At 38.3% G+C, this 15,397-nt stretch overlaps 1 protein-coding gene across 2 annotated transcripts in view; it reads right to left on the reverse strand.

Moving 5' to 3' along the window:
• MGAT5B (alpha-1,6-mannosylglycoprotein 6-beta-N-acetylglucosaminyltransferase B) overlaps positions 1-15,397 on the reverse strand; it is a 245,105-nt gene that overhangs the window by 111,470 nt on the left and 118,238 nt on the right. For both annotated transcript variants that reach the window (XM_026702067.2, XM_087924789.1), the window contains exon 4: positions 4,010-4,122. In XM_026702067.2, coding sequence (XP_026557852.1) covers positions 4,010-4,122 — 113 coding nt within the window. The remainder of the gene's footprint in view (positions 1-4,009; positions 4,123-15,397) is intronic.

A 15,397-nucleotide genomic window follows, 5' to 3' on the forward strand; every position in this document is an offset into this window, starting at 1 on the left:
ATCTCTCCTTGTTCAGTTTTCATCCATTATTCCTTGTCTGTCCTTTAGGTGCTTTAGAAAATAGATTGACCCCTTCCTCTCTGTGATAGCCCCTCAAATATTGGAAGATTGCTATCATGCCTCCCCTGGTCTGTCTCTTCACTAAGTTAGCCAAGCCCATTTCCTGCAACCATTTTTCATATGTTTTAGTCTCCAGTCCCCTATCATCCTGGTTGCTCTTCTTTGAACTTTTTCTAGAGTTTCAACATATTTTTAGAGTGTGGTGACCAAAACTGGATGCAGTATTCTAGGTGTGGTCTTAACTAAGGCTTTATAGAATGGTATCAGTACCTCACTTGATCTTGATTGTATCCCTCTGTTAACGCAACAAAGGATTGCATTGGCTTTTTTGGCTGCTGCTGCACACTGCTGGCTCATATTTACCTGCTTATCCACTAAGACTCCAAGATCCCTCTCACAGTTACTGCTATTAAGCCTGGTTTCACCCAATCTATATGTGTGCTTTTGGTTTGCCTAAGTTTGACTCCCATGGCAAAATAAGAAAGGCAGAGCAACTACTATAGCATCCCTGAGCTATTGATTAGCTCAGGATGAAAGTCAGCCTAGAAAAAGAGACTATCATAGGCATGGAGTTATGGAGAACAGGAGAGTATGAGTTATGAAGAACAACAGAGAGCAAAGTTGACAAATCCTCATGGTATTTAAAGCACATATTTTAATGGTTCAATTGGGAATCATTTCCTTTAGTGGCTCAGTAGGAAACAAACTGAAATCACTGCAGCATGATTTCCCCAGGATTATGGCTTTTAGCACATCCATCCACTAAAAGGAGGTTATACACACAGTGAGGAATGCTGAAGAAAGAAGTAGGACAAAGGTGTCCTCAGGATATGCATCTGTTGCCAAAGGGACAGGCTCCTTCCCTCCTTACCCTCTCTTCCACCGTGTTGCTGTTGCTGACTTAGGAGATGGTTTGGCAGTTCTAACAGTGAGAATTACAGTACATAATGTTTGACATTCCACTTATCAATGGCTTTGCAGATAGCAACTCTTCCATCCCCTTCTGAGTTAAATGAGACTAATATTAAAAGGATCTTCTCTCTTTTCCCACATTGGTACAAAAACTGCCAAACAGAACTGAATGTGCAAACGTTCCATGGTGTAATTTCCACAGTTTGAAACCATGTGGAAGAAAGATTTGATTATGAATGTTCTTTTCACTTAATTTTGCACGTTCCATTTTTCAAGTCTAGAATTAAACCTATAACAAGCTTGTTGTAACTATGTCTCCATTCATTCCTAGTCTAGATTGCCTGATTTAAGATGGATTAGTGTTTCTGATCTGTACAGAATCCAAATATGAAAGATGTTGACTCTTCGTTACACAGATAGTCATGTGATGGCCATGATCTTAAGCCTAATGTGAAACATAAAGCACAAATAGCTTATAAATCGTATCAGAAAGACATGAACTACATTAGAGAATAGAATGAGCAAAACAGATAATCAGCTGATAATCCCTGCATGGATATCTATGGAGATGCTCAGTCATCCACATCATGGTTGTCCCAAAGATGCGTTTTCAAAAGGCACCTGCACTATTTTTCCTTGAAGACATTTCGCTTCCCATCCAAAAAACTTTTTTAGTTCTGAACTGAACTGAAAAAGCTTCTTTCATGAGAAGCAAAAAATCTTCAAGGAAAAACAAAATCCAGTTGCCTTTTGAAAAAGCCCCTTTGGAACTCTATATGGATATAGGACATTATATCAACCACTTAGTTGATATCAACCACGTTATCTCAACCACTTAGAGGATTAAACATTTCCTTCCACAAAAGGCCAAATTGCTTTCTTCTCACTGTGTGGAGAAAGTTTCACTGATGGCTTAGCTGGTTGAGTAGAAAGTAGATTTGGCTTGGTGTGGTTTAACTTAATATGCAGTTTATCTAAGAGGTTATAAAAAGGTACAGATCTGCGTATTTGTACATGCTAAAGATGTAGGCATACAGGTGAAACTTGAAAAATTAGAATATCGTGCAAAAGTTCATTTATTTCAGTAATGCAACTTAAAAGGTGAAACTAATATATGACATAGACTCCTTACATGCAAAGCAAGATAGTTCAAGCTGTGATTTGTCATAATTGAGATAATTATGGCTTACAGCTCATGAAAACCCCAAATCCACAATCTCAGAAAATTAGAATATTACATGCAATCAATAAAACAAGGATTGTACATAGAACAATATCGGACCTCTGAAAAGTATAAGAATGCATATGTACTCAGTACTTGGTTTGGGCCCCTTTTGCAGCAATTACTGCCTCAATGCGGCCTGGCATGGAAGCTATCAGCTTGTGGCACTGCTGAGGTGTTATGGAAGACCACGATGCTTCAATAGCGGCCTTCAGCTCTTCTGCATTGTTTAGTCTCATGTCTCTCATCTTTCTCTTGGCAATGCCTATAGATTCTCTATGGGGTTCAGGTCAGGCGAGTTTGCTGGCCAATCATGCACAGCAATCCCATGGTCATTGAACCAGGTTTTGGTGCTTTTGGCAGTGTGGGCAGGTGCCAAGTCCTGCTGGAAAATGAAGTCAGCATCCCCATAAAGCTCGTCTGCAGAAGGAAGCATGAAGTACTCCAAAATCTCCTGGTAGATGGCTGTGTTGACCCTGGACTTAATGAAGCACAGTGGACCAACACCAGCAGATGACATGGTTCCCCAAATCAACACAGACTGTGGAAACTTCACACTGGACTTCAAGCTTCTTGCAGTGTGTGCCTCTCCAATCTTCCTCCAGACTCTGGGTCCTTGGTTTCCAAATGAGATGCAAAAGTTGCTCTCATCAGAAAAGAGGACTTTGGACCACTGAGCAACAGATCAGTTCTTTTTTTCTTTAGCCCAGGTAAGACGCTTCTGACATTGTTCGTTGTTCAGGAGCAGCTTGACAAGAGGAATATGACATTTGAAGCCCGTGTCCAGGATCTGTCTTTGTGTGGTGGCTCTTGATGCACTGACTCCAGCCTCAGTCCACTCCTTGTGAAAGTCCCCAACACTTTTGAATGGCCTTTTCCTGGCAATCCTCTCCAGGCTGCGGTCTTCCCTGCTGCTTGTGCACCTTTTTCTTCTACACTTTACCCTTCCACATAACTTTCTATTAATGTGCTTTAATACAGCACTTTGGGAACATCCAACTTCTTTTGCAATTACCTTTTGAGGCTTTCCCTCCTTATGGAGGGTGTCAGTGATGGTTTTCTGCACAACTGTCAGATCAGCAGTCTTTCCCATGATTGTGATTCCTATTGAACCAGACTGAGAGATCATTTAAAGGCTCAGGAACCATTTGCAGGTGTTATGGCTTAATTAGCTGGTTAGAGTGGGACACTTTGAGCCTAGAATATTGAACCTTTTCACAATATTCTAATTTTCTGAGATTGTGGATTTGGGGTTTTCATGAGCTGTAAGCCATAATCATCTCAACTATGACAAATCACAGCTTAAACTATCTTGCTTTGCATGTAATGAGTCTACGTAATATATTAGTTTCATCTTTTAAGTTGCATTACTGAAATAAATGAACTTTTGCATGATATTCTAATTTTTCAAGTTTCACCTGTGAATAACCTAATTAAATAGAAACAGAAGACATATCATCACAGTTGGAAAAACTGTTTGCTGCTGATAGTCATTCTCAAGCCATCATTTTCCTTTCCACCATTGACCAGAGAGTTTTTCACATAGAGAATTGTCTATATATCTAATCCACTATTTTAAATCAGGTCTCTTAGGTTGCAGTAGTAGTAGAAGACATGGCAGATTTCCTCCATGTCAGACTACTGCACCATAATGCTTAACCCGAGTTTGGAGGGAGGGGAAATAACAGGTAAACTTGGATCTACACAGAAGCACTATATAGCATGAGAGACTCAGATTCAGTTCCTTCAGTGTACTACATAGAAACAAAGATCCTGCCTCCAGACTGTCATTTTCACACCTGAAGGTGTTCTTACATTTTCCATTTAGGAGACTGTTGCGAAGAATCTGATCCACCTTCATTGCGATGTCTGAGACATTCTGAGCTATTGCTTGAATCCTCTCCATCAGGCCAGCTGCTGGATGGAACCTAGGAAAAGAAAAAAAATATATAATCCATGTTTCACTTTTGGTGGGCATCTCAGCTTGTCAGAAAGAGTGACGAAGGTACTCTGCTCCTGAAGCAATAGTTCTTCATAACAGAAAAGCCAACTACCAGAAAAGAACAACTTTGACAACTAGAAAGATGTTGGACCCAATTTTCATAATTTGTTACTTATAGGAAGAGTCTTATTTTTGGAGGGCAGCAGGACCAGTGGCCAGTTTCTTTCTAGCCTTGCCTTCATCTTCTCCAAATGCTCTTTTTTTCTCCTTTGACCAATCTAATTTCTGAATTGCTTTCTCCCACTCCCCATTTGAATGTCATTTTCAGATGGCTTCACTTCTTTTTAAAAAAATATACACTAAAAGCTACTTCAAACATAAATCTAAGAAAAAAATAAAATTCAGGACTATGTACCTCCAAATACATATGTTCTCTGGTACACTTCTCAAACAGGTATGACCATACAGACCATAGGGTCAAACTTGCGTCATCATGGCGGCATCACGTGACATATCGGGACTTTTTTCCCCTTCGCTGAACCGGGCATAGGCGTGGCCAGCACATGATGCATCTGGCCCAAAGTGAATTGGCTTCTATGTAACATGAAACTCATTTGCCATCCCAAAGAGATAAGCCTATCATCTGTTTCAGAATGGGCCATATTCCAATGGCATGCTAAGCCATAATTCTGTTCACAATTTGTTCACATTGAAGCTTTATAGAGATAAGCACATTTCAATGTCTTGTTGCCAGTTTGTTTTAGGCTTGCTGAGTTTATGATATGTTCCCTTTATTAATTCAAAGTAACTTTTGTATCCCCCCTCTTTGGTCACAGATACTGCAACATTTCAATGTAACATCTGGTTTATATCTTTGGACCCAATCTATAAACAATTGTTGCTAATTATGTACCATCCTTCATTTTAATGAAAAGGAAACACAAGCTATTAACTCACTACTGCAAGCAATGGTTTTTGCATTAAATCTGGTGGCCTCAAGCTTGTATTCATTTCATTGCACATTGCATTTCCAACTTGATTTAAAAATAAATCTTTTTTCATCTATAGAGAACATCCACCATCCCTTGCCCACTTTCTTTTATTTGCAGCAAGTTTTTTTTAAAGTTCACTTGATAACAATGAAGATCAATTTCTTCACTGCCAGAACATGCACAGGGAGACTAAAAAAAATGCCAAGATGGTGGCTGAAACCATTGTCACATGGTCTTGATTACCATCTTGATTTTTCCAATATGCACAAATGCACACACATCCATCCATACACACCCCTCTGGTAGGTGCTATGAGGGCATGTTTTCTTTGTATTTGCAGAGCAGTGAAGTAAGATTCCTGTTCTTTGTTTCAGGGCACGTCTAATATTAAGAGCACACGCTCCATCAATCTCAGTAAAGAAAATGGTTCACGTAGCTTAACAACAATGTGACAATTGTCACAGATTCAACAATATTTCCCATGGAATCTCACATGAATCTCAAAACAGCATGAATTGGTTTTGTGGATCTGAAATTGATGTCTGCCTCTCAGCAAGGTGGCTTCAGTGAATGTGGAACTACTGAGATGATTACAAAGTCATATGACTAAGACTGAAACTTTTACTTAGGCACAAGGGGGTTTAGAAATAGCAAATTTAACCAATTCAACAGAACACTCAATAATTTGTAAAGAAGCTCTAGGGGCTACTTTAAAGTTAAAGCATAAGTTCATGTTTTATTCATATATATCCCATTGTTTACTGGGGATTGCTGCAGGATAACTGGGTGGTTTTTCTTTCACATTGTTCTTTCAGGATGAAATAGAAAAAAAGAGAACAAATTGAATAGTTTCAAATTATATATTTGACTATATCTTAAAAATAAATGATGAGTGATTTGTTAAAAAAATACATGGCATTCTGATAGTAAATCTTACGGAAATTGTATTATTTTTAACTTGCCAAATGAAATGCTGGATATTTCTTCAAAAGGCTGCAAGCCTTCTTGCCACATTTCCAGGGTGCAAGGCTCACTGAATACAATTTATAATAAACAGTCCTAAGCAGGGCTACATGGAAAACCTAAGCAGGCCTTTTACTCAATGTCTATGAAGATTCTCAATCATCCAGGTCATGGTTGTCCTAAAGGTTTTGCTTCTTCAGTTCAATGGCTAAGATACATCGATGACACATTTGTTATTTGGCCCTATGGAAAAGAAAACCTAAACAATTTCCTAACACACCTAAACAGCACACACCCCAAAATCAAGTTCACCATGGAAATGGAAACAAACAAACAAACAACTACCATTCCTAGATGTACTAATCTACAAAAAAAACAGATGGCACACTAGGACACACCATATACCAGAAGAAAACACACACCAACCACTACCTCAACGCCCAATCCCACCACCACCCAGAACAAATAAACTCCGTGGCCAAAACACTAATTGCCAGAACCAAATGCCTGGCAGACAAGACACACATAAAGACAACTATGCACCCTGACTAAAGTACTGACAGCCAACAGCTTCCACAAAAGCAAAATCACTGGCCTGATCCACAAAAACACACTGAGAAATAATGTAGACCTAGAAGATGAACAGACCTATGGAACAGCTGTCCTGCCCTACATAAGAGGTACTGCAGACAAAATCAGTAAGATACTACACAGGCATCACATCAGGACTGCCTTCAAAACAGACAGAAAAATAGCAGCCATCCTTAGAAACCCCAAAGATAAAATTGACCTGGAAAACCAAGGCATATACGAAGTCCCCTGTGCATCATGCCCTGCCACATACATTGGACAGACCAATAGAAGAATAAGTACCCGCCTGGATGAACACAAAAATGCAGTCAAAAAGATGGAACACACTTCCTCACTAGTCCAATACATGAAAGCAACAGGTCATAGCATCAACTTCAATGACACCAAAACCCTAGCCACTATAGAAAACCCCAGCCACAGAATTATCAGAGAAGCTATAGAGATTGAAAAAAGACCTGAAAGCATGAATAGAAGAGATGACTCCACCAGGCTGTCAATTATTTGGAAGCCTGCACTCTCAAAAAAAAAAAAAAATCTCCACACCACAAGCCAGGCAAATACCTGGGCACAAACAGATCCCCCCTGATACCTCCAGCTCAAACACGCCCCAACCAGGCACCCAGATGAAACCTAGCTTCCTAATAAATGATAGCCATCCATTTACTTGGAGCCAAGCTGCACTAAAAGCCTCCAATACAGGAACACAATGTTGCAAGCCAATCAAGACAAAAAAAGCCATAAAACAGACAGAAGATATTAGAAACACCGATCAAGCAGAACAGAGCCAACTCCAAGACCAATAAACACAGACCAAGACTCCCAACCAATCAGGATGAAGAAAAAACCATTCTGGCACAGCAGTAGGCTAGCCCCAAATTTAAAACTGAAATGGCTGTGAAAGCCTGACTCACAGACGAACACAGTACAGAAGCCTGATGATGGCAGATGAGATTCTGCTGAAACGTTGCTACAACTTTAAAAGCACAACTACAATGACAAGGGAAAATACCCGAACAAAGCTGAATGCCATACATATATGTGTATGTATGTATATATATGGTATTACATATATATAAACTGGGGGGAGGGGGAGGAATAAAAACAACTCTCCCAACATTGTACTTAGGATGTCTCAATTTTGATAATATCCAAAGCATTAGGCAATTATTACAATGCACACAACCAACTTAAGGCAGCTTTTCAGAATCAGAACCTGGACTACTATGTTCCTGGGCATCTCATGAATGAGCAGAAATGGTCTCTGTCCCATCAAGCTAAATGCAGCTCATCAACCATATATTGTGGCTTGCCCAATATTTTTCTTCCTAGGTTAGCTTTTGTTGTTCCATAAGGCAGTAATACAAGGAGACTCATTTCTTCCATGTATTGACCATCATACATGGCTGACAGGCTACGTGATAGGTCACAAGCACTGCATTCCTTTTCTATTTCCTGTGACAGAAAATTTTCAATAAATAATTGAATCTAGAAGACCTGTAACAGATACCCATTCATCTCAGCTTTATACATTTCTATATGTTAAAATAAAGCTGAAGTGTCAGCCCTGGAGCCATTTTCTTCTGGCACTTTCAGGGCTGCCACAGTGGAGTTGAGTTGAGTTGTGAGAATGGGGAGGGGGAGGAAGAGATAACTGGGGGATTGTAGCCATAATAAAATTCTTTCTTCTGAGAACCAAGAACTTTCCCACCAGGTGCAAGGAGATGGGACCTGAGATCAAATGACCTTTGGACTGTGACCTGATTGGACCATATGAAACACTGCATGGGCAGGGGAAAAGAAAAGTTTACTTTTAACTAGGGAGAAACCCAAGGGGGGTTTAGAGTTGGGTTTCCCCAGATGTGCCAATATGCCTAATAAATCTATACTTTAAGGACCATGCTTGTCTTGGATTTTTGATTCCGTTGGGTGTGTTACTTGGAACCCTGACATAAAGGAGAGGGAAATTGTATATTGAGGAATGCAAGGGCCAAAAAACTCTTGAGAGTTATTCCTTTATTTATTTTTTATTTATTTATACATTTTGTCAAGCATGTATTAGATAACAAATATAATTAGAACATGATTATGATTACATGAAATAGGTACAAATAAAAGGTATAAACATTGGGGCAGGGATAGTAGGCACATTGGTGCGCTTATGCATGCCACTCACAGATCTCTTAGGAATGGAGTAAAGTCAATAGTAGACAGTCTAAGGTTAAAGTTTGGGGGCGTTGAGGAAGAAACCACAGAGTCAGATAGTACATTCCAGGCATTGACAACTTTGTTGCTGAAGTTGTATTTTCTGCAGTCGAGTTTAGAGCACTTTACCTTAAGTTTGTATTTATGTTGTACTCGTGTATTGTTGTGATTGAAGCTGAAGTAGTCATTGACAGGTAGGACATTATAGCAGATAATTTTGTGTACTACGCTTAGGTCAGACTGAAGGTAGAGTAGTTCTAAGTTTTCTAAGCCCAAAATTTCAAGACTGGTGGTATGAGATATTCTGTTGCAAGCAGAAGAGTGGTATACATTGATATCCAGAGTCAGCTAACATGAAACAAGATATCTACAATATGGATTTCAATCAAGGTAGACCTTTTAGCAGAGACAAAAATTAATAGGATGTGATGGAATGTAGTAGGCTGGATTTCCAGGAGGAAGGGAGTGTATTCCAGAGGAATAAGAGGCAGCTGAGTCCAAATATTTTATGTGAGAGAAAGAGGGTAAAGACAGCCACCCGCCTAACAGTTTTCAGAATATACACTGGATGTTGGCAGTAGAGTGCTTCCGTTTGGCAGATTCTGTTTATAAATGTGGAACAATAAACAAATCTGCTTGAAAGAATCACAACTGCCTTTCTTGGATTTGGGTCCTAATATAGGATCACTGTATGAACTCACAGAATATTCAGCCTTTCCTGCAACTTTTCCACGGCACTGCCCTAATTTGCCCAAGCATTTCAATTTTTTATTTGTATGCTTTCCTTTCCTTTTTTACTTAATTCTATGTTGCATGAGTTCAACAAACTGGGATGGATTTGAGTTTTATAAATGTTGTTGGTTGGACTATTGTAAAACTAGAACAGAAAAACTAGAACATTGGAATATCAGTAACAGTTGCACAGAGAAGCAATGAATAGGCAGTAAATTAATTTGGACATCAATAGTGCCATAAATATCTAAAAAGCTATACTTTCCCCTACACAATGGCACAAGACTATAAGATTCAAAGGTTGGCCGTCTCCAGTCAATAGAGTTCCTCATGAAAACCAAAGCATTTATCCATCCTAATAGGTAAATTGGAGGATTCCCAGAATAACAAGCATAGCTTTAAGGTGTAGCATTTAGTGTAGAGATAGTATATGGTTCAGTAATGAATATGTTGGCCCAGTTCTACAAAAATCCCAATTAAAATCTCAGCTCAGTTTTTGCTTTTCTGGGCAAACTGTCCTTCACTTACCTTGTCTAGTTTTCAGAGCGGCTTTCCTGAACTAGGGAAATCAGCTTAATAGGTTATGCATTAAATGTGTCTTATAGTGGGCAGTAGATGCCACACTGCCCCCCCACCCCTCCAGTCCTGCTTTTCTGAGAAAAAAAATGGAGAAGGGCACTTTGTTCTAAAGAACAATGAGGGCAAAGATAGATTAAGAGGTTGCACAGGAAATCTAAGGGGAAAAGAATAAAAATGCTAAACGAGTGTTTTGGGCACCTAATTATGTTTGGCATAACTATCTTGAGTGCAGAAGATGGTTTCTGTACCCAAATGATAGTGATGCGTAAAAGATTGAGGTCTAACTTCAAAAACTAAAACACAATAGGAATGACGGATTAATCTGCTGAAAACATTTTCCAAAGTGTTGCATATATTAAATGGAATTTAATTGCTTCTGGGTTTCAGGGCAAATTTATCAAAGGAAGAAAAAACAAGACAAAAATGAAGTCCTTGGACAATAAAATTCGAGCATATGAGGATCCTGTATGACCATGCTAGATAAAATATTAAGGTTGAAACTGATTCAAATTTGCTCAGCCAGGATGTTCACTTAAGCAAGTCGTTCAGATTTACCTGCCATATATATGGCAAGCCATATAAATATGGCAAAACTACACACTGCAGTACCATCTGCATAGATATGGATAGCTATAAATGGATACCAAAAATAGGGAATTGGGCAGTCATGAATTTGAAGTAACATTTAGATCAGCATTGATTTAAACATTTCTCCAAGAATGCACTTCCTATTTGGATTGAAACATCTGAAGTGGGATAATGCAGAAAATCCTGTTTCTTTTTTCTTTGTAGGACTAAGACTTATTCATTTATTAAATGTATATTCCACCTATCTCACTTTGAAAAGCCACTATGGGTTACTATCAAGACTAAGCATCTGAAGTATATATCTAAGCTCACTAACCAGAGTGTAAAATGAAAGAGAACTATGTTTGCAAATGAGCAAAAATGTATATCATCATCATCATCATCATCATCATCATCATCATCACAACAACAATACCCATAACTATTACAAAAGTCTTCTGATTTCAAGTCCTTTCTGTTTAAGTGTTGGATTTGCTCCTGAACAGCTCGGTGAATCTGAAACATGGAATTTAAAATACCTCAAGGCAAAACCAAAACCCTTAAATTGTTCTACCTCTTATTTTGTGGGTTTTCACAGCTTGGCTCTTGATTTAAAAGTCTCACTTTGACAGCAACTAAGGTGATTTATGGCTCATTATTGACCATTCATATTATTAGAGGAGAACTAGCTATCTGAACAAACTTCACCTCCCATTCCATCCAAAATCAAATTCCATTGCAAATGCAAAGCTTTTTCAAAGATGGACTCTTATATTAAGTAAACCAGCAATCCTATTACCACATATTTATTGGGACTTAACTATTGAGCTAACTGGTGTTAGATCCCAGAAGAAGAAGAAGAAGGAGAAGGAGAAGGAGAAGGAGAAGGAGAAGGAGAAGGAGAAGGAGAAGATCAAATAACCAAATTGTCTTCAGCAGTGAAGAAATTTTTTAGGTGGAAAATGAGTTATCCTTCTAAGGAGGCATAATGATCAAAATTTTCAACTTGCTATAAAATCGCTGCATCTACTTAAGTCTTGTTCTACTACAGATGGTAGTTTTATCTCCTATTCACACAAAGAGTTTCTTCCAGTTCTATTAACTGTCAGGTATTTCTTTATCAAAAAGTATTAATTTGGAAACAGATGTCTGGTCATCCTGCTCAATAGTCTTCTATTTCTACCAAATGAAGTTGTTGCATCACAGAAGAAGCTCTTCTAGAACGTGAAATGTGCTGAGAAATATTTCTTTGGAAATAGATTTCAGTATTTGATACTGCTAAGAAGGCACAGGAAATAAGGCCCTCTCTGTAGCTATTTCAGAGTCACACTAGAACTGATCATCTTTAAAGTGTTTCTTTGCATTTACTCCTAAAAGAGTTGCAAAATATTTTCTCTGGGCAAGTAATAACACAGTATGGAACCAATTTCTTTGACAATTTGTATTTTCAAGTGTTTGAATGTTTCAAATAATTCAAAGAAAAAATGGCTGGCCAATGCTTGGAAAATCTTAGATACATGTATCTTGTGTCTTAATGTATATAGACGTGTATGTATGTAGTTTCCTACTCCACAATTTGTTTCCCCTTCATTAACATCCATGCCCCATCATGAACTAAAATAACTTTTTGAGACCATATTGGATATTCAAACTCTAGGAAGATTATTTAATTTATCTGCAAGAAAATGTTGTTCCTCCTAACACAGAGATCCTGTTCTTCTGGCAAAGTTAAGGTAAGCATTGCTGGTGGAATGCTCTCTACCTAAAACCTCAATGTCAGTGAAGTCTTGCCAACTATTAGGTTCAAGGCAGCTACCCAGCACATGTATGTGCCTATGCTAGATGTTGCAAAATCTCTTCCTTACTTCTGAAGAACTGTAAATAAGGGGGCTGGCTGGCCAACCTCACTCTAGCTAGCTTGACTAACGCATTTTATTTGCTATTGCACTTATTGGTTGGTGAAAACAATGAGTGCAATAGCTTTCTGGGTGAACAATATGCTATAAAATTGGATATATTTTATTGGGTTTCAATTTCAAATGCATTACAGCTGAGCAAAAAATAAATTGGTTCTACAATCAAACCCAGCTGACATCATGGGAACACAGATGTCCAGAGGGCTTTCAAACTAACATAGAATCCCCTGTGAAAGTGTCTTGTGCTCAAATCAAACCATGAACTAATAATGCTTGAAATATGATTCTTTACATATGGAAGTTTTGGTTGTGTAGAAATGCTCTGTGGTGGATTGATTGTTTTTTTTTTTTGCTGGTGTTACAAAGTTCTATCTAGGTTATTTTAAAAAAGATGATAAAGGACTAATATAATATTCTTTACAGCTGGCAGAATTGTAAAAGTATTTATGAGTGATCTTGGCTGCTATTTTTATAGTATTTCTACTGTTTTTAATTAGGATTGTTTTTATTTTTTAACTTAATTTTAATTGTTAGCCATCCAGAATCATATATCAAAAAGGGAAGCCCATATATTATATAATGAAATCAATAAATAAAATTCACAATTGAATGATCATACACAAATACCCATAAAAGCAGTTGCCAGTATTTCAGTTTCTGGAAGAGCTGCATTCCTGTCCTGTTAACAAATTTTCTTAGTGCATCAGCAAACTACAGTAGCCATAGGAAAATAATAAATAATGCTTGTTTATACTTTTTTTCTGAAGCAATGATTTAAACCGCACCAAAACATTCTGGGAATTTGCCAGCTATTGAAATTAAGATAAATTACCCTTAGCTTCTTGCAAATGGTTTTTTTCCCTGGGATCTTAATAGCTAATAAAAATATAGTGTTTTTATTCCTGTGCATCAATACTGATTTTTTATTCTTTTTCTTTTATATGTACTATATATTTCTAAGTCTTGATTAAGATTCAGCCCACATGGAGTTTATAATCAGTATTTATCACATCTGAAAAACTCCCAGGAATATGAAGTTTCCTAATAGCACTTCATATTCAATATAAGATGACTGGGAGTTAACTTTATAGCATGTGCAAACACACTAATTCAAATCTCCTTTGCTTTCCCTCATGTTTGCAGTTTTACCTCTTTACAATATCATCTTTATTGTCTCCAAGGTCAAACCCTATATATTCTCAGCCTAATCTGGTATTCTGAGCATCTCATTGACAAAAGCAGTGACTTTAGTCTATGACAATGTAACTTGACTTAAAATAGATATTTTTAAGATAGACCATGAGAGATACAGTGAAACTGAGCTGCTGTAAAATACCATACATTCACGGGTCTCAGATTAACATATATCCTTTGCTTTCCTAATTAAGAAATGAAAGGTAATTTCAACTAGTAGTTTGAAGTGAAGTACAACACTAAGATCGCTCCATGTGGCAATGCCTCAGCCTGATCTAATCCAACTTTCCTTTATCTGCTATCTTCCAGTTGAGTTGAAAATACATCCTCCATGACCCTTAGTTAGCACAGATTTGGATGCTGCCACCTGGAATTCTGAGATGACTATCCCAGGATACTATTGGCCTGATTTAGGCACTAAATCCAAATATTAAGAAAACTTTGCTTCTCCAGCACAGAAAAAATCACTTAAAAGCATGAGGACCCCATTATTTTGAAGATGTCAATTATTTTTCTTCCTCTCACTTATTTTCCCAAGAACTTCTAGTTCTAAAATAAACATATCTTGATCAAGAACCAATTTGGTGTAGTGGTTAGAAACCAGAAGGTTATGTGTTCTAGTCCTGCTTGAGAGCCAGATGGATGATGCTGGGCCAGTCATACCCTCTCAGCCCTAGGAAGCAGGCAAGGGCAAACCACTCTGGAATCTTGCCAAGAAAATTGCAGGGACTAGTCCAGGTAGTCACCAAGAATGAATAATGACTTAAAGGCATAAAGTTTCTGCAGTTGTTTCTCCCTTTAACTTCCCTAGGTTATTTGGCTATTAGATCTTCTACACCAAGGGTGGCAAACTCTATTTAATTGAGGGTCAGATCAAGATTGTGTTTGACCTTGAGGGCCATGGTGGCCATCACCAGGGTGGGCATGGTCAGCTCAACATCACTTGTGTTGGGGCACCTGTGGTGGCCCAAGCACTCTCCCAGCAAAAATGGGCTCCCAAGCTCTGTTTTCACCTACAACATCCTACTGCAACCCTCTGCCAGTGAAAACGGCTCAGGAGGGCCGCCCACAAGCCGCGGGCCTTGCAAGCTCTGTTTTTGCTGGCAGTTACACCATGGGCTTCACTGTTTCCAGGGCAGCTCCATGGGCCAGATCTAAGCACCTCGTGGGTCAGATCCAGTCCCTGGGCCTTGAGTTTAACACCCCTGTCACTATTAAGAAGTCAAGGGTGAAATATGTAAATGGTTTGGATATTATTACAAAACCAGGCCAGGAATGATCCCAGTGGGCAGTTCATTATCAAATATTAATTCAGGGAGAAACGAACTTCTCTTATAATAAATGGTCTTTCAGTGTGGTGACATTTAAAACTGAGCACAATTCAGAAAGAGAAGAATGGAAGAAATGCTGAGGTACAGCCTCTCAACAAAGAAGGAAGCATTTAATGTATTGTATGATGTTCTTATCCATGGTTAATTGAACCACATCTTACTTAAGCAAACCAATTTTCTTCATTTGCACAATA

Source organism: Pseudonaja textilis, chromosome 2 (assembly GCF_049901715.1).
Source record: "Pseudonaja textilis isolate UNSWEBS1 chromosome 2, rPseTex1.2, whole genome shotgun sequence".
Classification (NCBI taxonomy): Eukaryota; Metazoa; Chordata; class Lepidosauria; order Squamata; family Elapidae; genus Pseudonaja; species Pseudonaja textilis.